At 40.7% G+C, this 27,477-nt stretch overlaps 1 protein-coding gene across 1 annotated transcript; it reads right to left on the bottom strand.

Moving 5' to 3' along the window:
• Positions 1-154: 154 nt before the first annotated feature.
• LOC310939678 (AP2-associated protein kinase 1-like) lies at positions 155-16,063 on the bottom strand (the record flags this gene model as incomplete). Its single annotated transcript, XM_083904489.1, has 21 exons — positions 155-249; positions 1,129-1,218; positions 1,548-1,730; positions 2,180-2,272; positions 2,470-2,574; positions 4,253-4,342; positions 4,589-4,657; positions 4,753-4,946; positions 5,260-5,447; positions 6,237-6,458; positions 7,042-7,223; positions 7,556-7,719; positions 7,809-7,888; positions 8,934-9,037; positions 9,166-9,298; positions 9,406-9,487; positions 10,042-10,163; positions 10,288-10,430; positions 10,756-10,864; positions 11,677-11,795; positions 15,904-16,063. 21 exons carry the CDS (start codon positions 16,061-16,063, stop codon positions 155-157), a joined length of 2,727 nt encoding a protein of 908 aa, XP_083760615.1.
• Between the last annotated feature and the right edge of the window lie 11,414 nt (positions 16,064-27,477).

Genomic DNA, 27,477 nt, shown 5'->3' with positions numbered 1-27,477 from the left:
TCACTGAAGTGATCAATGCTGGCGTGTGTGTTTCACTTCATAAGGTGCTACATTAAGTGTCTCTGCCTACTCTCTAATCTCTATCCCCTAACCCTCCCTGTCCCTTGTTTTTTTTAAGGATTGCACACTGCCCCTTTGACCTCTCCCACCCCCTCTAGAGGTCGATGAGCTGATCCACCAGCAGAAGGGAGCGGGCCAAGTTGGGGATGCTGGACTCTGAACTGCCACTGTTGCTGCGCGAGTGACCACCTGAAACATGCCAGAAACAGAGAGAGAGAGAGAGAGAGAGAAAGAAAGAGATGGACATGGAAGAGTCGAGGGAGATCGTGAAAGACAAGCAAAACCATAAGTAATGTTAACAGAGGTTTAAGAAAGAAATTTTTAAAAAAGCAAGGATTGGTGGAGGATGAGGGGGGGGAAAGAGTGGAGAGGTGCATGAACAGGGGGGGCAGAGAGGGGGAGAGAGAGAGAAACAGGCAGAGAGTGAGCTGGGATTATCTTATACAGCTGCATCATTACAGGAGTGGGAGAGAGAGTAGGGGAATGCCATTGTAACATGAAACTACAAAGAGCCAAACACCTGCAGCAACGCGGAGAAGCACCGGCTGTTGTAACATTAGGAACAAAGAAAAGAATGAAGAAAATGTGAGAGCTTGATGGCCTCAAAAAAAAGGCCCATTCAAATCGTCTGACACTGAATTTGGGACTGAGGGCAATTATCCACATGGAAATGGATCTTTACCACAAAAATGATCTTTTTCTTTTTGTTCGTAAAAAGGTTTCCCTAAACGCTGTAGTATGTATTATGCCAGGCCTGTAATGTGGCGCTGTGATGCTGCCACAGATATGGGGCATGCACATAAAGCTTTCTTCCAAAAACGGGAAGAAAAAGACGAGTGCAGCGAATGCAAGAGCAGGAGCGAGACGGGTGAGGCTATGACATCATTCTCCTAGAGTTGCGTATTGATTGTATACAGGGTGTTTTCCAAAAAATACTGTTTTACGGCTCCCAAAACGTGTGGCTAAAAAAGCCGATAAAAAGGTAATTCATCTTTGTTTCTTATGTTGCTGGGCTTCAGTAGGTGCGAGTGCTCATCTCACGGCGGGAGGGTTTTTCGTGACCCTTACCTTGATTTGAGTTTTTGGAGATGAGCACAGGAATTGGATCAAACTCGTCGTCATTGCCCCTCTCCCCACACGACATGAGGAAAGCAGAGTCTGCGGTGAAGGAAGAGGATGTGAAGGAATAATGGATGGAGGGAGGGGATGGATGGAGGGAGGGAGGAAAGAAGTTAACTCAGCCAAAAAGAAAGGAGGATGCAAGTCGATTAAAAATAGATGGAGCAAGGGCAGTCACGGAAGTTAAAAGCCATGCATTTTCAGTGGTTTTTCTTTGGTCAGGGGTCCAGGGTTTGTTGAAGCTGGTATTTCATGTATTTCACTTTGTGTTTTCTCACCTCCTGTTTTGAATACGAGCTGTTGTCTGGGCTCTAACCCCCAATAGTTAAGGCTGGATGAGGAGTGCGATGATGATGATGAGTTCTTACCAGAAGCTGACTGAGCGGGTGGCAGCTCCTCCAGGCCCGATCCAGAGGTGGCGGCAAGAGGAGGAGCAGAGGAGCAGCAGGAGGAGGAGGCGGAGGGGAGAGCAGAGACAGACTGGTTTCCATGAGGAGAAGTGTGAGATAACAGATCGCAACCCAGCAGAGAGTCCTCCCCAGTGAGAGAGTCTGAGGCAGGACGACGCAAAAAAGCCAGAAGGAGAAGGGATCAGAGGAAAAACAAGACTGTTAGCTGAAGAAGCACAGACTTTTCTTTTTTTAGTAAGACAGTTGTATAGCTGAAAGCATAGGTGCAAATAACACATATATGCTGAAATGTCAACAAGCACCAAAGGCCTCCATGTTTTTACGGCTAATATTGATCTCTGCAGAAGAATATACACTTTAGGTGCAATCTGGACAAGGATTAGCATTGATAATGAAAAACATAGCCACCTTTACACCCTCTAAACCTCACATTACTGCACTTGTCAGTTTTGCAGTCATTTCTAAACAGCCACGGGGCCAAAATGATCTGTTGTGGTGGTGTTTTTCCAAGCACAGCAGAAGGCATACATGCAGAAAACGCTGTACATGCTAACATTTCTAATTCTAATGATGTGGTCCAGGATGCTAACCTGGAATAGTGGTAGGGATGAGCTCAGGTTGGGTTGAATGTCGCTGGGCCTGAGGGGCTTCCAAACCAGGAATCAGTGAATCCACACATACGTCTGTACATGGATGCAAAGAAATCATTAGTAATGAGAAAGTAGGCGCCTCAGTAGGGATTCCATAAATAAAATCTCCTTTTTGATCTAATGATCATCTGAGTGAAAGAGTGGGAGGAAGGCAAGAAGACGCATACAGAGCAGACAACACATTTTTTTTTTTTTTTAAGCATGGCTGGGGACAAGAATAGAGCAGATACCATTGGTGGAGCTCTCAGCAGAGTTATTGAAGGGGCCAGCCAGGGTTAAGAGGTCGGGGAGCAGCAGAGAAGTTTCAGGGGATTTTAGTCCCTCGATCAGCTTCTCTGTGAAGGTGGACAGAGGGAATGGACAGATGGAAAAAAAAGAGAGAGGGAGAAAAAGAAAAGGCAACCAGAGAGGATTTTTAGCAGAGAAATTAAAGCTAGAAATGACAAGCGATAAAATAAATGGGAATTGTTACACTGCAGTACTAACTGTAGTATTGCAGCATCAAGTTGCAAAAACAGTAATTTGGGGTGTAATAAAATATTGATACACTAGAATATTGCAATGTGTATTAATATGTAAATATTCTTGACAGTAGTTCTGTGTTGTTGTTTTTGTGCCTCCAGGCTTTTGGCCATAATATAGTGACTTATAATAGACTATTTTAGAAAGGAAAAAAAGAGCAATTATACTGTGTATATTTCAGTATCACAGTATAATACAGCAATAGCTAGTATCCTTACTCTTGTACCAGGATATGTGCTCTATCACCAGATTCTAGGAAATAAAAAAAAAAACCTTCAAAGTAAGTAGTGCATGACGAAAAGCAAACCAATGTTTGCAAGACTTAAAAACCAAGCAGCTTGCAGGTTTAATGAAGCCACAAAATGTGTGAAAAAGTAACTGCCTCAGAGGTTAGTGCAAACACCTCACACACACACACGCGCACACGCATGCTTCGAGACGTGTTAGCGGCGTGAAACCACTTACACCAATATGTAATTCCACCCTCCCCTGTCACTCCTCCCCACCCCTTTCTTCTCCTGTGTGACTCAGTCCTCGGAGCGGTGGCCTCGCCACAATATGCAACCAAACGCTCTTAAATTACAAACGTCAATAGCAAACATTAAAATATAATATACGGACAAAGATTGTCCCACTGCACCATGCTCTGTCAACATGACACCACAGTCTTTAAAACATCTTCTGTCACAGAGAAGATTTAAGACTTTATTAAATTGGTGCTTTGGTATTAGTGAAAGTGAGGCCATGCATGTGAAATGACTGACTCGATCACTGTCGCTCATACTTACAGGAAACTGCTATGGGGGTAAAATGGAGTGCAGGACTGAGACAAGGAATGTGTTGATTCAAAAAATGGCACAGCAGATGTGACCTTTTGTTCCCTTCACTATAGGAAAGAGGTCAACACTGAATGAAAAGCTTGTTACAAAAACCTAAATGTCACAGGAACAGTTCTGCAAAGTCCCAGTTATCGAACTTTATTCTCTTTCGTTCTGTATCTGAACGAGTGACATACAAACAGTCAGAAACGGCTTAGGCTGTGTGGAGAAGATTAACCCCACCCCGATTATGTAATAGCTTCAATATTTTCATAACTTAAACAGCAACCGCACAACAAGTTGACACAGCTGAGAACCTCTAAACTGTGGAGAACGTCGTTTTAAAAAGATAAGTGTGCTAAACTTTCTCTCCGTCTTGGTTTTGCCGGCAAGCTGGGTCATTTAGCTGCAATGTAATCCAATTAACAAAGGAGAATTTATCCTTTACGTTGCCAGGCAACAGCAAAAGCACAGAGGTATGGTCTCTATTCATGGAAGCTGACAAGGAGCCACTGTGAGGCTCGCTTGCTATGTCAACAAGATAGATCTGCGTGCAAATCCACGACCACGAAACAAGCTCTCATAAACGGACCTCTGGGATGTGTGATATCCACCTCAGTAAATAGGGAAATATTTATGTGACAGAATGAAATGAAATGGTTGGAACTGTTACCTGTGGTGTCAGAGAGTGAGAGGGTATTAAAAGGATCCGGGACAGTCAGCAACACTGACCCTGTGCTCATGACGTCTGCAGATCGTTCAGCTTAACAACACACCGCGTAATAAAAAGGTGGGAAAGAACAAACGAAGCAATGTAAGAACAGAAAAATGGAAAAGAGTGGATTGGACTTTGGTATCGAGAGGCTGACACACACAAAGATGAGATTGAGAATATCGATCCAAGGCCCGTGGTATTAACATTACTCTCAGGATAGATGTTAATACCAGGTCTGAACAGGGGGAAACCTCTTGGTATGTGTAGTATGTAAAGGAGAAAAAAAACCCTTACCTGGAAAAGCATTGAGGCCTCGAATCAGATTCTCATTGGAGCTTGTGATCTTCTCCCCAGGTCCATCAGCTGCTCACAAACACAAACAGCAAAGTAGTGATTCTTTTTTCTCGTTTACACAACTACATACCAATGCATCCGGTACAATTTCAAGTCGAACTTACTCTCGGCTAACTTTGCAAAGTCTTTGTTGAGCAGCTCCTCCGCCGTTAGCTTGGAGAAGTTATCGTCCCCAAAGGGATTCCAGCTGGACTGAGTGACGGGCGCGGTGGCGACAGACGGCGCTTCACCGTCACCTGGATGATACACGCTCTGCTGGGATGAGCAGGGGGAGCCGGAGGGAGTCGTGCTGGCCGATCTGAAGTGCACAAAGGTTGCATGCATGAGCGACGGTGACAATCGATCATATACGTTGAGAGTGTGGGCTCTGACAGATGTATGCAAATAGGAGTAAGTGGAGGTTATTTAAAGACTGAATACAGTGATTCTTCCTCGGCAGGATTCTCTGGGATGTAAGAGAGTCATTTATCCTCCTTTGGGGGTTCTTTCATATGAATGGGCTGTCTATTGGCCCTCTGAGCCCACTTGGTGCTATGAAAGGACAGTTCATCCACATAGACCACTGAAGGGGGTCGGGGGGGGGGGGGGTGTGGGGGTTGGATTCTGCTCACTTGGACTTGTTGAGGCTGGCCTCAGCTGCGGCCGCCTGAAGGAGCTGAGTGGACTTGCTGACCGGGACGCCGAACACGGCGCTGTGCGTGACATCGCTCAGGATGCGCCTGTGGCCGCTCTTCGGCGCCATCTTTGGCGACGAGGGCGGCGTCAAAGAGCCTACTTTGTGAATCCCTCTGCCAGGCATCTGCGATGACAAGATTAGAGATCAGTGAAAATTGATGAAACAGATATAGTATATGCATGGCGATGTTCAGACTGCAGGGAAACATGATTATTTTTCATTGATTTGATGTTTATATATACACATACATACACATATATGCACACACGTATATATATATATATATATATATACACACACACATATATGCACATACACACACACACACACACACACATATATATATATATATATATGCACACACACAAACACATGTATATATATATATATATATATATATATATATATATATATATATATATATATATATATACATAAATACATATACATATACATATACATATACATATACATATACACATATACATAAAGTAATCACCCAAAATAAAAGACCCAGCAAGATCAACTGGTAAAGAAAAATCAGGAGAGGATGATTTACTGAATACCTCCAAAACCACCACTCGGATTAAACAGTTAAGGAAACGTTAAGAAAGAATTCACATGATAGAGATGTCATGATTCGAGTTGCGTGGAAATACTACATCTAATCCAAGATTGACAGAAAAGGCTCAAAAGCAAAAAAAAAAACCCAGCTAAATCATAGCTATGGAACATCTACAGCTACACAGCATCAGCAACACCCACATGTACGCTTTGATTCCTGCTAAGAAAAGAAGTATTCATTTGGACGTGATTTGTTAGTGATTCGTTAGAGACGAGCTAATAATCGGCCCTCGACCCAAAGAGCAGCAGGAGGCAGCAGGAGCAGGAGGAGAAGGATGTTACCACAACCTCTGGGTCATCGGCAGGACCAGTTACTGCAGACTCTGGGATGGGTGTGAGATGTAGAGCGGTTGTTTCGTGGACTACATGCTGCTGCGGCTGCTGCTGCTGCTGGTATTGCAGGGTAAGAACTGGAGGAACGGGTTTAGCTTTGGACTGGAGCAGGGCAGAAGCCTGAGAGCCTGTTTGTTGTTGCATCGGCTGGTGATGGAGGCTCTGTACCAGGTGATGCTACGTAAGAATACCAAACAACCGTTCAAGTTCAAAACATTGGTCCACTTCAAATTATTCTGCACCATAACAAATACAGCACAATTGACCTTAGTGGGGAGAAAAATACCTGAAAATAAAAAGGAAGGAACAACCAACAGATATAAAGGGAGAGAATCAGATACAGGAAGGTTGGGAGCAGACACTTTCTGTTTGTTTAATAATTTATCAGCCCCTGTCCTGCACCAGGTGTTTATTTAGTTTGTTTGTGTATGCATTAGAACACTTCCTATTTCGGTTAAACAAGTCAATAGGTTTCCCAGCACTCTTCTATTTACTGTGGGTGAGGGTTTAAGTGTTTACCATAAAATCAAACTAAATGAAGCTGAATTTCTATGAATATATACAGCCATTCATACATTGTTAACCACTTTATCCTCCACATAAAGGTCATGAATCACTGGTGCCAAGGCTAAAAAGGCAGGGGTACACCCTGGACAGATCGCCAGTCCATTGCAGGGCCATCACCATTCACGCTGCCGTGTGGCCCAAGCCTTGAACATTTGCTTTGAAAGTACAGAGTTAAACCCATACAGAAACCTACCTGTTGGTTGTTTAATGGGCTTAAGAAGGCTTGTTGTTGCTTCATAAGGAGCTGGTGATGCTGTGGCGTAGCCTGTGGCTGCATGTTGGCCGTCTGCGGCGCAACCTGTGTGGCAGGGGCCTGTTGAGTAGGTTGTACAGCAGCAGCAGCAGCAGCTGGAGGTGGGACACCGATACCAACACCTGGATAAAAGGAAGGAAAAAACAGTGACCAGGATGTCTAATTCAGTAATTTACATGTTTGATCACCAGGAAATGAGTAAGTCAGGTCTGTTAATTACTGTGACATCAGGCTGTTATCTATTCTGCACATGTAGCTGGGTCACAGTGATCCCTCAAACTGACAGCTCATAAAAACAAATTAAAAGCATGACCTAATTGAACCAGTGGGAATAATAATAATGCAAAATCTGGTCCATTCTGTCCAACACAGCGTGCCCTTCAGAATGTATTACAGAGTTTCCATAAGTGCAAGCAACAATGATCTTGTGCAGCTATCACAGAGATTCGTGTACCTATTGCCGCAGGAACTGCAGCAGCCACATTGGGTCTCTTGCGTGGAGTGAGCGCTGGCTGGATGGGTAGAATTCCTGATATGGGCTGGGGCTGAGCCTGGCCAGCTTTAGGTCGCTGTCGAGGTGCAATTGAGGTTTCTGTGGTGGGAATGGGGTCTGTAAGCCTGGTGGGAGGAAAAAACAAAGATCTGATGAGGAAAGATGACAATGACGATGTCTTGGTTAATGGTTAAGAGGCAAAAGCTTTGCTCACCTGGCTTTGGTTTGACTCTTTTTGGCCACTGCTTCACTGGCTCTGATGGGCTCAGGGAGCTTAGCAGGAATAGGCGAATTCTAAAAAAATAGTGAGAAGATTCCAGTTTAGGATCGATATGGAGATTCCCTGTTTGGACTTGTGTAAATGTTGTTTGTGCCGACTGAGTAAATGTAATGAGCCAAGGGCTGATGCAGCATTTATTAATTTATTTCTCTTACAACTGCAATAAAACGCCATGAACTTATGGATAGGTTTATGTAAGCTACACACGTCCGGAAAGTATTCAGTGTACGTGACGTTAAATATAGTGAAAAATAAAAATTCCAGCATGTGACAGAACCCCACCCACCCAAGATATTCAAACTATTTCTTCTCCATCAGCTGTTCCAGCTGCATAATACATAGCTGCGGTGCAGAAACACATGTCAGATTCCAGTTTTTTTTTATATGCACATCCACATCTCACCACGAAAATATTAGAATGCAGCTAGCGTTTTCAGTGCGTCTTTTGATTTGGAGGCCAAAGGTGAGGTCAAACTCTTCTATAGGAATGATATAGTACAGGAATATTCCAAACACGGTGAGGTTAGGAGACCGTAGTGCTGATAAAACATCGTCTTTGTATTGATTTTTACTCTGAGCTGAATGAGTAATTATATAAGTGAGGCTGCAGCAACTACAGTCATGTCAGGAGTTCCCAGGTTTTGACTACTTGGTAACAGACGCAACACACAGTTTCTCACGTGTTTTTATGTCCACTGCAACAGCTGTTATGACGAGAGTGAACCAGCCTGTCTGCTAAGTCAACAAACTAAGTGAGAATTGTTATTTTTTAACCCAAAAATAGATTATTAATGAAGCATTATTACTAAAGGCATAAAAGAACAAGTATTGGTATTTACTGAGGATGATCCACTATGACTATATAACAATATGTCACCACCACTGTCTTATTATAGACAAGCATTATGTGGATTTTCCAAACACGGATAAGTTTGTCCACACCTTGTTCTGTTGTCTCGACTACATCGCTAACAAGTGACGTCATTCAGAATGACTCACCTGTATTAAATATAACCTCTACAGTATAACACTCACTCGTCTGGTTTTGTGTCGACTTACGTGTATATTTGTGACTGGACACTCTCGCCGGGCCAGTTTAAAAGCAAAGTAGGACGCTTGGTAGATGTCTGGTCTCTTATCTGGGTCAGGTTCCAGCATGTATCCTGAGAAGACGGCAAACAAAAACCATTTATTTATTTTTTTTTAAAACAAACAACTTTGACGTAACGAACAGGACACACGTGCATGTAAGTAGGACACCAAGTATAATGGAGTGAACGAGATAACTCACTAATGAGACAGTGCATTTCCTGGGTGTAGCGGGAGTTGTCTGGGATGGTGAAGCTGCCATCACAGATAGCCACTTGACTCTCCCCAAAAGGAAGTATAAAGTAGCACAGTTTATAGAGTAGACAACCCATGGCCTATATAGATAGACGAGAAAAAAAAAACATCACCCGTTATTACCATAGACAATTCATTTGATTATATAAATATCGCATTGTTGTGTCACAAACACAAGTGTTCTCACCCAAATGTCTGCTTTTGTAGTGATGACCGTTCCACCATAGAGGTTGACCATCTCTGGAGCGCGATATGACAGAGTAGTGTACCTGGTGTTAAGAAAAATAAAGGTCCAGTATGTAGTAGTATAAATAATCAAAATCAGAATCAGAAATATACTCTATACATTATTAATGTTGTAAACGACTATTCCAGCTGCAAACGTCTGCTTTTTAATGGAATATGTACATAGGTGTATAGAGGCCCATTTCCAGTAACCACCTCTCCAGTGTTCTAATGGTACATTGTGTTTGCTAATCGCGTTAGAAGGCTATTGGATGATTAGAAAACCCTTGAAAACCCTTGTGCAATTAGCACAGCTGAAAACAGTTTTGCTGGTTGTTTGACAAAATTATTTAAAGTAAAAATCATTAGTTCTAATCTTGTCCATGTCTTGACTATGTTTTCTATTCATTTTGCAACTCTTTTGATGAATAAAAGTGTGACTTTTAATGGAACACAAAAAAAAATTGTATAGGTGACACCAAATGTTTGAATGTTAGTGTATATCCATTTGGCAAAACTGGAATAAAGGAGGGGAAGATGAGGTGAATCATATTGTACTTCACCAAAACAAACCACACAGTTGTGGATAGCTACTCACTTCTTGATTTCCTCATCCACGACTGGGACTCCCTCCGTCTGAGGGTTTTGGAAGCGGTTGGTTGCACTTCCAAAGTCACAGAGCACGTAGTGTCCTTGGTCGTGCAGAAGAATATTTTCTACCTGTGTGAGGAAACCATGAGACCCATGAGAACTGATATGGTAAAACAAATTATTTCAGTTACCTAACTTTATAGTTATAGCTATATGCATGCATGCATGTTGGGGGAAAAGGGATTAGACCTGCCTTGAGATCTCGATGGACAATGGGAGTTTTGCACTGGTGGAGACGAGCGACTGCCTCGCACGTGTCACAAAAGATCTGCAACACCTCCGGTTCGGTGAAGCCCGTCTGTAACCGCTGATTCATCAGGTTCACCACCTGACCACCTACGTAAAAGACATCGGTCAACAAATACACAATTAAAAGGTCTCAGAAAAAAATCGCATCCGATACCGACACCGCTATCACAATCTCGAGTATCTACAGACACTTGAGGCTACAAGATCTACAGTAATGTTAATATTTAAACTCTCTATTAATAACAACACTCCGGTTATGTATTGAGTGACACAGGAGTTATATCAAACCACGACAGTGATCAGATTAATGTCTACTGTCGGACAGAACAGAGCGGGTGCTGTGAGAAGTCGTGGGTAATTAGATCTCAGAGTTCAACAGACAGACAAGTGTGGGGGTGGTGGGCAAATTTACCTCGACAGAAATCCATCAAGATGAGGACTTCCCACACGTCGCCAGCTCCAACGGCAGTTATGCTGGAGTCCAGGAAACCAACGATGTTTTTGTTGCCCGCTAGGTCCCTCTGTGTAAACAAACGCACACAAAAAAACAGCTTTCATTGCTTTGACTGTCTGAAAATATTTGGTTTGATAAATTACACAACAATTAAGAATTTTAACTACTTTTTTTTTTTTAATTGTCGAGATTTAAATGCTGTGCCAAAAGTGAGGAAGTCATCATGATAATCATCTGTCAATAGCCAGGCCACCGAGGGTGCGGCTACAGGAACTGAGTACTTTAACTTTCAGTGAGGATTCCAGTTAGTGAGCAGAGGAATTTAGATTAAGAAACTTAACATTTCTGTGGAAAAAAAATGACAACCCATTTATAAATGTGTACTGGCATGATATCAGCATCGGCTGATAGTGGCTTTAAAATGTATTATTGGAAATCAGCAAACATGTAATGCTCCCTGATATGAATAATGACAAAAACTGTAACCTGAATAAGCTGCTACCACCTCGACTTCCATGCACGCGCCCTCTCCAACGATTATTTATTTTGCACAATGAAGAAAATGTATAACTATTACTGTGATATGAGTATGCAAAGTATTATGTTAATTTAAGCAGGGAAAAATATATCGTTATCGACTCGCTAAACATCACCATATTGCTAAAGTCCAATAACATGCATCCCTAATTCCCTGTTTCTAAGATTTAAACAAAAGATTAGTTAGCTAATATTTGAATGTCAACGTTTTGTCGTTTTTGTCATCACTATTTCAACACTAATGCACACTAAGACAGTCTGCTCTTTAAAAGAATACAACCTTGTGTTTAAAACGAGTAGTTTGCTGCACTCAGCACTAATTTAATGGGCTGTCCCACTCACCATAATCTGTATCTCGAGTTTGCAGATCTGCAGGTCGTGTTCGTTGTTGACATACATCCTTTTGAGTGCGCATTGTACGCCTTGATGAGTCCGCACCAAAAATACTATGGCAAAACCACCTGCAAATAAAAAAAAAAAAAGAGGACAGAGTAGTTGAGTTTCTAGCCCACAAACATAAGAGAATGTGTCTCATCTGAAAGAGTGTGAAAGCCACCTGCCCGTCAGCTGTGACACTCAGACGTCTCCGAAGCAGCTGAGGCTGACTGATGGACTCATGGTGGCCCGTGTTATCACAGTTGTTGTGATAAAGTAAGACAGCAATGTTTATATGCAGTGCAGAGGTGAATGAGAAACTGAACTGGTAAGAGGAGCGCGCTACAGTCAGCCATATGAGTCAGCAGTCATGAGCAGCAGGATGAAAGATGTGCACAGAGTGTGATGCAGGATATAGGAAGTGAGATAATTCATCATCTCACCTTTGAAAAAAACACTACCACAGCACCCATTTAATATGTGCCTGTTTTTTGTGTATTTTTGTGTTTGTGACTGACAGATGAATGGATTATCTATGGTATATGTATCATATTTCTACCAATATCTCTTCCACTTTTTATGTAAACAACATCAAAGTCAGAGCCTCACACAAACACTGGCGCCCTTTGTATGCCGACTGCCAAATATGAAGCCTGTCAAGTGAATGGTCGGACAGTTATTCATCATCTGATTAACAGGCAGACAGACATTTAAAGTGATGCGAATGCAGTAAAAGTGCATCATTATTAAAAACAAACTAGAGGAGGCAATTTCTGAAGAAGTTGCCGCTTTCTGCTGCCTGAGCTGAAGCCACTCTAGTGTGCTGCATTGAACTGGTATGAATGAGCATTTAAGTTTTTAATTGAATGTTTAGAAAGAGGGTTATTAGTGTCAAATTAGGTATTTGAAAGTAAGAAAAATATCTAAAATGTGAATACATCTTTTAAGGCTGTCGTAGTAATTGCAAAAATGAGACTATCGCGCCCCGTGTTAAAAGTGGTTTCTGGCAGAAACAAAAACATCTAGTAAATAACCTCTTTCTCAAATGAAACTTGAAGTCCCACTTATTTGCTGACACTTCTGTGTCAAAGAATGGTGATCTGTCAGTGTCAGTGACGGGGTGAAACTGGTTCACTGCGTATAATAAATGACACCTCGATTCCACTGATGTCATGTGCTATAAACTTTGTCGCTGGAAATTTCTCAATGAAGAACTGAAATCTGCAGCACAGCATTTCACCCACCGGCGTGACACACCGGCTGAGTAATGACTGTTATTAAGACAAAGAAGCAGCCTGATTAAGAAAAGGGTGTGTGTGTGTGTCGTCCAGCTCAGTACAGACACTGTTGTCTCGCTCGGTCTAATCTGAGACGCTTGTGGTGAGGAATGAGATGGATTAGCAGCCCTCCCAGTGTTTTACAATCTCAGCAGACAGAGTCGACCAAACGACTAAGTCCAGCTACAAATAGCTGCTGACCCCTGACGTCACTCACTTTTAGGATTACACCACTCTTGCTTAAATGCATTCATTCATTCACACTTTAAGTAAATGCAAACACTGTACAATACTACTGTTTACAAACATGTTTTCTGGAATATTACATGACCCTGCAACGACAAGTTATAGGTTAAAATATTTTGCATCAAAAACAGAATGGTATCATTTTACAAAAAGACACTGAAGCTCCATGTTATATTTCATCGAAATGCAACGACTGGGATCTCATTCTCTGTTACAAAGCGGCATATATAACATGAGTCTCCTGAGCAGGGCTGATGTTACCAGCAGTAACTCAATACGTACAAAAGACAACACATAATGTTGACAGTAAAGGCAGAAAGCTGTGTCCTGGAAAAGGGCTAAGATGTAAATCACACACAAATGTCTCAAATAAAAAAATGATATGATCTTCAGCCCAAAGGGCAGCACAGTAAATCTCTCTGAATGCTGTTGTCTGTATAGCTTATAAAGTTCAACACAAAGGTCCTCAGAAGGAGTAAACAGTGCGGGTAAAATTCAAAATGGAACTGGAGCAACTAAAAGCCCAGAGTACAACCAAAACCATCAGAGTAAATAGGCCTGGTCACTGGGGAGAATCACGTAGCATTCAATAGACTCACCACTGGGGCAGGAGGAACTTTCCTCACCAAGTATTCTGTGAAAGATTTACAATCTTGGGCGGATTTATTTATCGGTGCTGCCCTTGCAAAAGTCCTGCCTGAGGCCCAATTGGAATTGGAATAGAGCCTCTCTGTCGTCAACATCTGCATCAAGGCCAAAGTTTTTTTTTTCCCCCCCCAGAGAAACTGATAAGAAAACGACAATTCTTTCACAGTGACGTTTCCGGGCAAGGGTTAGGTATCTACTCCATTCATACAGCCACGGTGTGTCCAAACAGATGGCGGAACATCTATAGTACTGATGAATTAATCAGTCTTCATTCATCTATTTTTTAGTAACAGGTGCTCCTTAGCTAGCAGAGCATGGCAGACTCTCGTTGCAAAGACAAATGACCCTGGGGGAAACTATTGCCCCTTTCATGAATCCTGATTACTCCTGCTCTGGTCAAGACCGTCTTTATAGCTGAAGCAAAACCTCCAACAAATCTGTCCATACCGCTGAACTCGGGTGTTTGTCTTCCCCTGGCACTGACCTAACCAATATGCGACGCGGAAAAGTTGCTGCCTTGTATCTCTGCAAGGCCACGGGCCGTACATCCTGATAAATGTTTCCACCGCGTAGCAAACAACAAACTGTTTCGCCGAAGCGTCTCGCATTAAGGGTCTGTCACTCCCTCAGTAAATATCAAGACGGATGACTCAGCTTTGGCAGTGGCCCTTTGCAACACTGTAGAAAATACAACAGCGTGTTCCTCCCGTCAGCCCTGAGGTAAACAGAGAGGACAATTGCAAACGACCAGCAGCTTAAGAAACACTCGCTCACCTAAATTTATATCAGCAAGATTAATATACCCCCTACTCAACACACGCACACAGAAGCAGGACCACAGGACTGTCTTGAGAAAAGCAAATTTGCAAGATAAAAAGCATATTTTTGGGGGGTAAATATCTAATTGCAACACCTAAAGCTCTCGTTCAGTATTCACCGTTACATATTGAAAACATGATGGAGCATTACCACACGAGACAATGACTTTTAAAATGGAATGCATGAATAAGTATTTTAAAGATATGAATTGCTTTCTTTTAAAAAGTAGAACAAAGAACCATCAAAAACAGAACAATTCACCTGAAACCATTACTGCAAAATGTGATTAAAAATTTGAAGCAATTAGTTAAATCCTGATATACACTCTTAGAAATAAGGGTTCCAAAAGTGTTCTTCTACCAAGGCTGAGGTTCTACCTGGAACCATTTCTTTTTCAAGGGTTCTTGCTAACATTAATGGTTCCATTTTTTTAAAACCCCTTTCCCGAATAAAGGGTTTTAAAAGGGTTCTTGGTAACACTAAGGGTTCTCCTATGAGGACAAGCCGAAGAACCTTATATGGTTCTACTTAGCACTTTTATTTCTAAGAGTGTACATAGACTAATGCCTTATGTTATGTTAAAGAAAAGGATTGCTATCTTACCAAACTGGTTGTAGTTATAAGCTAGTAAAAGCTGACTAAAACAACAACTGTTCAACATGTCCCACAGGTCACATCTCCATCCAGGAGTGTGTTTATCCAAAAAGAGCAATGTCTACCTCAATGCTTGTATCAAGAGCAAGTATTTACTTGAAATATCTCAATACCCCTGTCATAGAAGTGTAGCTTTAGGTGGTGTCTGTCTGTCTGGCTGTTAGCAGGATTACTCAGAATCTACTGAACTAAATTCAATTAAATAAATATATTTTATTATGAAGTAATGAGGCAAGGATTAAAGAAGACCTGGCAATAAAGTGGAAATACTTAGAGCTGCCCTAGCTTGTCACAAATGACTGAAAAACGTATGCCCCCCGGGTTATAAACATCAGTCTTTCTCATTAAATACCTGTTATGAAAAAATACTTTGTGCTATTACGTTGTTACTCTAACAACGGGCCTTTGTTCAGCAGTCCACCCATTCAACTTCAGTTACTTGGTTTCCCATCCTCACAACAATGTGTCGGAATACCTAATGGAGACATGAATGGAAGTATTTTGTGTAACACGTGTGTAATAGACGCAACAGAAAGCCATCTCTATTCACCTTCTGCGACAATTTCCTCGATGGTCACTTGATATCTTCCAATGGTGAAGACACGTCCGATAAAGCTACCCCCGCCGCCGGAACCAGAGCCTCCTCCGCCGGCTCCAGAACCAGGCCCGGAGCTCACCAACTCCCGACGAGAATCAAAAAATTTCTTCATTTCCTTTCAGATGTTGTCCACGGGAAAGCCAAGTCAAAAAGTGTCACCTAAAAAACACTCGCCGTGGATGTGTCCACAGACCGTGTTCACTCCGGTGCTGGCGTTAGCAGTTATTCAATAATTGAATGGGCGCAGCTAGCTAAGCTTCAAGCTAATGCAAGCTAACTAGCCGGACTTCAAAATAGACCAAACACTGCTGTACGACGCTCCTTGGTTAGCTCATGCTTTTGACAGCAGGCGAAGTGAAATATTGTTGAAAAAAAAAAAAAATCACCAAGCACAAGGCGGCGTGTCACCGCTTTGCACTGCGAGGCGACCGGAACGTTGTCTGGCGAAATTAGCCAGGAGAAAAAAATAACACTTGTTAGCCGGTAGCTCACTGGGTCAGCTAGCTGAGCTTGAGCAGCTAGGTGCGGTGACAGCTGTCAGTTGATAGGCTGTCAGCCAGGTAGGTCTGAGGAAGCTTATAGCGCATCTCCACTGCTATCATGCGCCAGAGGAGACACGTAATTCAACGGCCGGACTGTGGTTCAGCGACCTCCGCTGCGTTTCGGCATCCAGCGGGCTGTAACGACACCAGGCTGGTCAACTAACTTAAAGAGAGCTAATGTAGCTACAAATAGTGTAGGTACGGCTCCTCTCGAGGAGACACCGCATTGACTCCTAATCGTACGTCAACGTCGCCGCCATATTGGTCCGGTCAAATCCAGAAGAGTATCATATAGAAGTACACGGGGTAGTTGCGATAAAGCCAATAACAAGCGGTTGTTATTTTTTTTTACTATTTTTATTATTATTATAATTATTAATAATAATACTACTACTAATAATACTCACATGTATTATTCTTATTTTTATAATTTATAATAATAATGATAATAATTCTTATGATTCATAATAAGAATAATAACTCGATTGTACATGACAATAATGCCTTCACAGATACAATAACACATAATATAACGCTCAAAATTAACAGTGCATATACACTTTACAGATATTGCATGCAGCCAATACTCATTATAAACACTAAAATAATAATAAAAGACGACGAGTATATATTATTTACAATTATACATTATTAAGCAATTAGTATCATTTTACACTATGACAGTGTTGTACTCATATGTGTTTTAAATATCATACTCTATCATACTGACCTTCATACTCATCATCATAACTCCCTTTAATTTGTAGTTTACTATATTTTCACTTAGATCCCACAAACTTAGATAGTTTCTTAGAGAAATGTAAACATTATTGTCGTTTTTATAGCGGAAATAACTCAATCTCCCCACAGTTTAACTTCTATTTGATTACGTTCTGGTTGTGCCTGGACCAATATGGCGGCGGTTTTGACGTATCGCTACAGTGGGCCGGCGTATGCGGCAGCATGCGGATTGGGTAGACTGTTTCTGTGGTTTCTAGTTGTGACCACTGGAGGGCAGTAAAACCTCAAGATTATTAATATATTGGTAACTGATGTATACAATTAGTTATTAGTTATAATTAGTTTATAAGATAACTGTAATTGGCAAACACATTTCAACTAAACTGAGGTCTGGGTGGTGGAGATTACATAGAGATGATCCTTCTTTTTTTATATAAATTATTATTCAATGCCTTGCAATTCTAGTTTATTGCCTTCAGAGGGCAATAGCACAGCGCAGAGAGTCACAACTATCTCACCTCACATCATTCAATGCATGAGTCCTAATAAATACACACAGAACTGTCCAAAAGAAAATCCATTTTAATCTCAGGTGACCCTGTAAATGTAAACGACCCAGGATACACTTTAACTTACAAGGAATATAGAAATTCCACTGTGATGGATTAAAAATGTAAGAAAAGCATTAATCTAAACAGAAAATAAGACCAATAACAATTTTACCCTGGCCTTTTCTCATAATCTGGCAATCCCTGTCTGTTAAGCATTGCAGAAGCAGCCCACCCAACAACTCATCGCCCTGAAAGTCAATTAACTATCGCCTCCATTATGGAAATTCAATTAAAACTGATTAAATTGTTCCTCCTGCCCTGAACCAATTAATTAAAGTACAAGAAATTGTCAATTGATCAGGAACGGAACATTTTGTCTGAAGAAAAAGTGTAATGAAGAGGTCCTGATTTGTTACCCGTGGTCTGTGAAATGGTCAATATCTGGAGACTTCACTCTAAATTTCCACTGAGTATTAATGAGGTTGGATATATTGGGCTTCTATTCCAGCAAAAAAAAAACATTCAGTTTGCTGAATGACTTTACCATTTCAACCCATTTCAAATCAATCTCTATAAAGACATTGAGAAACACTAGAGCCAACGTTCAGCCTCATGGAATAACTGAAATACGTACATTTACTTTAGTATTTTGCTTTGACATATTTAGAGTTTTGAGACCATTTCAATGTTTCTTAGAGCAAAGGATTAGCTGCCTAGCAAACTAGCGAACGAGCTAGAAGATGCTGAAATGACTCGGTGCAAAATTACAAGTTTTGAAGTTTTATTTGACTGCATATATCATGTGTTGTTTACGTGTACATTTGTAGTTTAGGTCGATTCACGTATTGTATTACTTCAGCTATTTTCAGTGTCAGGTGTGGGTGTAAATTAGCTATTACCACAACAATAAGCTAATCTGTTAGCTAGCAATACATGATAGATAGATAGATAGATAGATAGAAAGATAGATAGATAGATAGATAGATAGATAGATAGATAGATAGATAGATAGATAGATAGATAGATAGATAGACATACTTTATTACATTCTAAATACCTGAGATGTATGTATGTAAGCTAATCTGTTAGCTAGCTAGCAAAACATGATAGATAGATAGATAGATAGATAGATAGATAGATAGATAGATAGATAGATAGATAGATAGATAGATAGACTTTATTACATTCTAAATACCTGAAAATGTATGTATGTAAGCTAATCTGTTAGCTAGCTAGCAATACATGAGATAGATAGATAGATAGATAGATAGATAGATAGATAGATAGATAGATAGATAGATAGATAGATAGATAGATAGATAGATAGATAGATAGACTTTATTACATTCTATACCTGAAAATGTATGTATGTAAGCTAATCTGTTAGCTAGCTAGCAATACATGATAGATAGATAGATAGATAGATAGATAGATAGATAGATAGATAGATAGATAGATAGATAGATAGATAGATAGATAGATAGATAGATAGATAGATAGATAGATAGATAGATAAAGTTTAAAATAATAAAAAAAAATAAAAAAATGACATAATATATATATAACAGAAGCATATTACAATATAAAACTATACAGCAATAAAATCCAAATGAACTAGCACTGAAAGGTAACTGGGAGCAGTAGTTTAGTCTCCACTTGTATCCCTAATTGGGGAAAATTTAGATTTTAAATTACAAGTCTTTAAAAAATATAGCCTCACTCTAACTCTTGTACATTGCTGCATCAGTAATAGCCATATTAAATTATATACATGCACCAATCTGTGCCAACTGTGTATATATATATATTTTTTTTTATTGTTAAAAACAGCAGTCCTGTGTGTGGCTTCCACCCCAGCAACTGAGCAATCTATGTGCCGTAGTTCACTAAATTAACAAAGCAAAATAAAACCTCTTTGTATTGTTATTTACAGCAGAGAACGCCTCAAGCTGTTGTTGAAAGATGATACACTTTGGCAAGAAGAATTAACAGTGGAAATAAACACCGGATTAGCATAATGGGGGTACATTTGTCAACACATTTAAAAAATAAGAAAAGAGGAAATAACATTACCCCCCGGGTAATCATGTGAGTGCCAGAAGAACATTCGCAAACGTGTGTCTTATTGTCACTGATACGTCTGACTGCACATTGTCCGTACCTGGAAATAACAGCAGAGAGCAGTAATAGCATGCTCTGCTGCACAATAATAGAGAAGAGTTTTGGCAGCGGTGGATTTTCCACTGCGACCAACACTGGGAAGTTTCAACAGGAGACTGTTTCTGCTTTTACGTTTCTCCTGCAGGTGGCAGTCTAATTCTACACAGTGTGATCGGAGGAGCGTGAATGAAACTGGTCTGTGAGCAGTGCTCAAAATTTTATTATTTGGTCACACATTTGCATCATCACATATTACTTCTTTGAAAAAGTTACATCGTCATCATCATCATCACGAGGGTCACAGGGTCAGGAGGGTTGCTGGTGCTAATCCCACCTGACATAGGGCGAAAGGTGGGGTACGCCCTGGACAGGTCAGATTATATGATTAGGATACCAATTATTGGTAACATATTACTATAATAAACACAAATTAGCAGTCAAACTACAACGCTTCTATATATGTATATTTACAACCTCATAACATAAGGTGTCCTCTAAAGGATAAGTAAAGAAATCACAGTCTCTGCATAACAGGAAGAAAGGTAATGTTCTGTATTTAATAGCACTTTTCTTCATGACCACTCAAAGTGCTTTACACTACAGTCACCCATTAACACACATTTATGCAGCAAATCCACTGCTTATGCAGCACTTTTTCTTAAATTTCACATCTGTCATAACCATTCACACTCGCCTGTGGAGCCGCCTGGGGGTCATGTGGGACCTGCGAGGCCCTGGAATCAAACCCTAACCCTGAATACGACCTGCTCTTCCACAGAAAGAAACACCGAAATCTTCATGTATGCCCATAACCACCATTATTTATATATTTAGGCTTGTTTCGTGCAATAATTAGAGCTTTACGATGACAGAATAAGCGTTCACACTGACCAGATTATAATGATTTCAACGTGCAGTCGCGGCACTGTTGTAAAAATCGATTTAATTAGTGTGCGTCTCTGTGGGTAATTGAGATCAGTGTTCATGGCTCTGTAGGGGTTCTTTGTTATGAAGATGTGATTAAAGGTCCATTGTGTGACATTACGGAGAGTTTATTGGCAGACATTGAGTATACGACCCATACGTTTGTTTGTATGTGTGTAATCACTTTAAAATGAAAAATTGCTTGGCTTTTATACGGTGTGTAAAACTCAGGTAAGGGCCTTGCTTAGCGGAGGTCGACATCTTATTAAAGTATCGTGATATTTTGCGTGGCGATATGATATCGCTTTTGAGACACAGAGTATTGATTTTTTCCAGCATATACTTTTTTTTAACGTTACAAATAAACATTAAACTTTTGTGGATTGGCATACAAAAAAAATCGAGGTTTCGGTTCACGAGATGGTGTTGTGTGATTATATCGCAATATATGATCTCGCAAATATTATGATATCGTATCGTGACATAAATATCTTGATAATATTGTATCTTTAATTAAATATCGTGATGATATCGTATCGTGATGATATCGTATCGTGATAATATCGTATTGTGGCTTAAATATTGTGATAATATTGTATCCTGACTTAAATATCGTGATATCATATTGTGACATAAATATCGTGATAATATTGTATTTTTAAACAAATATCGTGATAATATTGTATCGTGACATAAATATCTTGATAATATCGTATCATGACATAAATATTGTGATAATATCGTATCATGACATAAATATCGTGATAATATCGTATCATGACATAAATATCGTGATAATATCGTATCATGACATAAATATCGTGATAATATCGTATAGCGTGACTTAAGTCTCGTGATAATTTCGTATCGTGACATAAATATCGTGATAATATTGTACCGTGACTTAAATATCGTGATAATATTGTATTTTTAAACAAATATCGTGATAATATCGTATCATGACATAAATATTGTGATAATATCGTATCATGACATAAATATCGTGATAATATCGTATCATGACATAAATATCGTGATAATATCGTATAGCGTGACTTAAGTCTCGTGATAATTTCGTATCGTGACATAAATATCATGATAATATTGTACCGTGACTTAAATATCGTGATAATATCGTATACTGACTTATCATACTTGTCTTGTCATGGCAAAGGGAGGCGTGAGTCCTGCATTTCTTGCATTCTGCAGTCTCACCTCTAGATGTCACTAATTATTCATAATTTTTAAGAAGTGGCAACGAGTAGGAGTTCGTAAGTTTGTAAGAATCCTTGAGATGCGTTTTGACCAGTACCACGCAAATGGAAATTGACAGACGTCACCTGCAACCAGGCACTTTTTGGACAATACCAGCTCCCACACTGGTGTCCGCACATTATGTGACACACTGTTTTTCCTCTAAATGGGAACATAATTTACAACGTTGACATCATGTTGACTGTATTTTCTCAGGTGGTACTTGCTATAAAAAGTTTGAGAACCACTGCCTCTGTAAGGCAAACACGTGCATATTCAGACACCAACATCAGCCCTCATCACTCAGTCTGGGCTGATGTACAGTAGGGTTATGCAACCTACACGGAGTGGTACAGATGGAGCCCGCAGATTACTGCCTCTTCATATGTCCATTATTAATCTTTATGTGTGCAATGTTTGTACTAATGATTACACAACAGCATATTGAGGTCGGCGACCCCTGTTCCATCTCAGTTACCGGTGAACGACCGGGGGAAATTGTTTTGCAGCCGTGTAATGCATTAGCTGAGACGGGCGGCGCTTGAAGTGCACCGTCCTCGGCTAATCTCCAACAGATGAAGTCAAAGTAAACAGCATCTGAGCCATAACACTCATTCCCGAGATGAGGCGGATCAATAAAAGAAGACTGATGGGCAGGAGAACAGATGTGTGACTGCGCAGATGATTGCTATCGCTTGTTTTCCCACATTTCACTCGCTCTCTCTCTCTGGATCAATTATAGACAGTACAGAAAGGACACGGAGAGTGCAAAAACTCCGCCAAGGCCACTGTTTCCAACACAAATCAAATCACTTTTATATCTCATAAGATTAACAATTCGATCACCAAATCACCAGCAAAATGTTAATGTTAATCAAAATTTGGCCAGTCAGTCGGACAAAAGTTGCACTTATGCACCAGGGGGAGCTTCTAATGTTTGACCTGATTGATAACATCAGTAAACAATTTCCTCAGGAGCTAGTTTCAACTATACATGATATCAATTTTATATGTTACCTAGAGGAAAATAGACGACAAACACGGCACATTAGCTGCTACCGTCCAAATTGGTCCATAAATTTCACGGTCAAATTACAAATCTCGAGGTTTCACAGCATGAGTGAAGTAATTAACACTTTTAGCTTCCTTGAGTATAAAAAAGGGGGGGGGGGCAACACTACATTATAGTATTCAGGGAGGTCATACCTGGTGTTAAGCAGCCGCTAGGTGTTAGCAGAACCCCAAATGCACAAAACCTATTCCAAAGCTGAGAAGGCAAGCATGAAGGCTGAGTGGTACCAGTAGGAAGACAAAACAATCTGCGTCTGTACGCCTGAAAACTTGGCCTATGTGGGAAAGCTTTATAAATGAGGCTCCTGGTCCAGGCTTTTAAACAGGACCGAGTTAGTGGTGGCAATCAGTGTAATCTTCACCAGGTGATTTGGAGGGAAAACCAGGCAAAGGGGTTTCTCCGGCCGGCCTGCAGGGGCAAAGACAGGCAGACACACCCACAAACACACGGATGGATTTGAACTTAAATACCAATTTTGACTCACAAACATTGTAATGTGAGTGTATTACTTTTGAAAATAACTTGATAGTTTGTAATATTACCAAATTGACATACTATTGTGAGTATCAAGGTTTGATAACCGGGGTTTTTCGGGGTCACTGCGTTGGTTCATAAAGTGTGTGTCAGAGCGTGTACAAACCCTCACATCCACATCCAGACTGCTCACTGCACGGTCGATGACTGCTTCTGTTCATCGCATGGGTTTTGGCACCGGTTTGGCTCGAGGGAATCGGGGAAACAAAAGAAAAATGAAGAAAAAAAAAGATAGAGGAAGAAAAGCCAAGGAGATGAAGAGCGAGAAAACTGGCAGGCACATAAATAGAAGGGAAGCAGATAAACACTAGACAGCCGAGCGGCTTCATCTCGACATCAGACCAAAAGGCTCATACCATCTGCCTTGTATGTGATATAAACAACTGTTTTGTTCACATTCGCACGTGTGTTTGTTTGTTTGTACAGTTACTGTCACACAGACTCACAAGATACGCTGCTTTATCTTTAAACAAACGGCATCATGCTGTTTTTTTTTGGTGTTATCTCACCATGTAAGAGCTGGGATAAATCCATGGCTCTTACACTTCTGTTAGTAGCAAATCGGCCAAATCACTGTAAGGGTTCAGGTCGAGGTGAAGGAGACGGGGCGAAAGACAGAAAAGAAGAAGAAGAAGAAGAAGAAGAAGGCAGTAATTCAACATTTTAGAGGAAATATTATCTTACTATGGTAATACTAACACAAAATACTGACAAAATTCAGCCACAAGGAGTGTGTGTATAAAAAAGGTCCACCGAAATATCATCAACAATAAATAAATAAGGAAAATGATACAGTGCTGCTTAAGGTGTTAAAACTAGGAAGACACACAGGACAAAAACTAGCCAAAATTGAAGAAAGATAAGTAGCTAGCTAGCTTTGACTAGGCAGATACTAGGAAAGCTACCTAGCAGGTTAGCAAAAATAGATAGATAGACAGACAGGTAGGTAGCCAAAATATTGTCAACAATAAACAAACACAAATATGCAGTGTTGCTTATAGTGTTAAAAATAGTAAAAAACAAAAAAAATTAGACAAAACTGAAGATATAGGTGGTAGCTAGCTTGAATTAGGGTAGCTAGCTCACTGGTTAGACAATGGATGGTTACAGTGCTGCTTAAGGTGTTAAAACTAGGAAAACACACAGGACAAAAACAAACCAAAATTGAAGAAAGATAGGTAGCTAGCGAGCTTTGATTAGACAGATACTAGGAAAGCGACCTAGCAAGTTAGCAAAATAGATAGATAGACAGACAGGTAGGTGGCAACAATAAACAAACAAAGTTATACAGTGCTGCTTATAGTGCTAAAATAGTAAAAATACAAAAAAATAGACAAAACTGGCTAACACTTAAGATATAGGCGGTAGCTAGCTTGAATAAGGGTAGCTAGCTCCCTGGTTAGACAGATAGGAAAGCTACCTAGAAAGTTAGCAAAATAGATAGATAGACGTAAACTGGTCATCAACTGGTTTTATTTATATATTTTACATCTGAATCAATCCATCAATCATCTCTACATTATTCTTATAGTAGTTGTTTTTTGCCTCAGACATCACATGAAGCAGAACACAAAGTAATTGCATGTAAAATGGCATGTTCTTATTTTCCTTGGCTAAAAACAATGTTATAAACAAATACCTGAGATCAGATTTCACATTAAATTTTTTTCCATCACAGAATAAGAAATATTTTTTTTAAAGCCCTTTAAATGTAACCGTGTACACCAGACACAAGAATATGTAGCCTTCTGTTAACGATGATGAATGATAATTGAAGATGACTTTTATTATTAGCGGCTCTCAAAACAATCATGATATGTCACAGTTAGTTGCTGCTGTACATTCACGGCAAAAACAACAACACAATATTCACTTGTTAGACAGCGAGTGTTGAGTCAGTCTGTCATTCCTGTCAATAAAAGTGCTTGTTCAGTCTTTAGTGGAGTTCACAGGATGAAAGAGAGGCACGCCGGGACGCGAGTAACATTTATACGGTTACTTTTTAATCCTCTGGGAGTCAGATCGGCGGAGGCAGAGACGTGTGTCAGATGGGAAGACTGTCAAATAGAAGCCGCGAGCTGCCTTCTCTGTAAACAACACATCAAAGCCACTCTTCCTCTGCACTTTATCATCCCTGCCCTTTATCACTCACACATACTTCCTCCAGCAGCATCACTCTCCTTCCTGACTTCTTCCTGCTGCTACATGATCGGTACATTTTTATCTCCTGTCAACCCTTAAACTTTTCGCTTGTTTTAAGGGTTTAGGGTGAGCACCATAACTCAAAAAGTTAAAGGTGCATTATGTAATAAATCTAAATCAACAGGCCCTAAAACCCTCCTAATATGTCACAGAGACTCAGGAATAATGTTCATATAACAAACTGAACTCACCAACAACAACAGTACAGACAAAATATTTGCATTGAAAAAAAATATTTTGCAGACTGCAAATCATGTTTATGTTTTGAAATCATGTTTTGGCATGTGGCGCCACCTACCGCCGCCTACCAATCATTGCAGTCAGTAGAGTCTCAGCTGCCGAGCAACCACGGGTTGCCAGTTATGTCAAAAAAACGTAACCTAAAACACCTTGATATTTTGAATTTGAACGCAGTAACCGTTTTTGGCCACATTCTTACATATGGCACCTTTAACATCAGCTTTTGACTCTCTGGGGGTGTAGGTTTTAGTCCAAAGAAGTAATAATTTGATTTTGATATAGTAATCCTGACTAAATCGGAATAAAAAATCTGGATTTGAACCGTTAAAAACGCACAAAGCATAACTGAAGGCAGCGGTTTGTGCTCTCCGAGTGCTTTCTCTTATTTCGCGGTGTTTATTTTGGATGAAGGAGAAGAGAGAAGAGGAGGAGGAGGAGGAGGAGGAGGAGATCATGGTCCGCCTGTGCATCAGAGCAGAGGATAGAGACTGACAGATGGACAGTCCCGGTGACGCACAGCAGAGATAAGAGGATTGGACTCGCCTCTTGTTGTCGACGCCACAACTCTTAGCGCGGTTATCTCGCCCTCAGCTGAGCCCCCGCTAACTTCCGCGCAGTAGATGAGACGCTGCCGATGGCGGAGATATGTGAACGGTCTGGAGAAGACACTGGGCCAAAAAAAACAATGATGATGATGATGATGATGATGAAGAGGAATCAAGTCCAGCTCTGGCTGACGTTCTGCAGATCCACAAATGTGAATTTCCTCGTCATGACTAGGCCGCGGTCAGCAGGTACTTCTGTTCTTTCCTCCGGTGCACCGCTGCTGTGAAACCTGGCACTTTGTCCGGGTGTGAGGGCACCTGACAGGCCTTGTAGAGGATGACGAAGAGGACGAGGATGAGGACGCCCACCACAGAGTTACAAACAATGGCGATGATGGCCCACACTGACAGACCCGTCCTTAGATCCTGCTCCATGCTCAGCTGCTGCCTCCTCAGACTTCAGAACGGAGGTCAAAGGTTCTGTCGTCGGTTCCGCGCTGGTCACTCCGGTTCCTCCTTTTATCCCTGAAAGAGATGGAATGGTGTCAATGGAACATAGAGTTTCCACACACACACACACACACACATATACTTTGTCACACTTGACAACGATTAACCTGCCCATCACACGGGGGCCCTCTGAGTCTACAAGTGAGGTCAGCTCAGCAGTGATTACTTTCCCTGTGACAAGCTAGTTACTGGGCCAAGGCAGCTCCATCGCTGTACAGTAACCAACACAGTGTAGTGCAGTGTTTCCCAAA

The sequence above is a fragment of the Microchirus variegatus genome (genome assembly GCF_963457635.1).
Source record: "Microchirus variegatus genome assembly, chromosome: 18".
Classification (NCBI taxonomy): Eukaryota; Metazoa; Chordata; class Actinopteri; order Pleuronectiformes; family Soleidae; genus Microchirus; species Microchirus variegatus.
The sequence above is the reverse complement of the archived record's forward strand: the minus strand, read 5'-3'. Positions and strand labels throughout refer to the sequence as shown.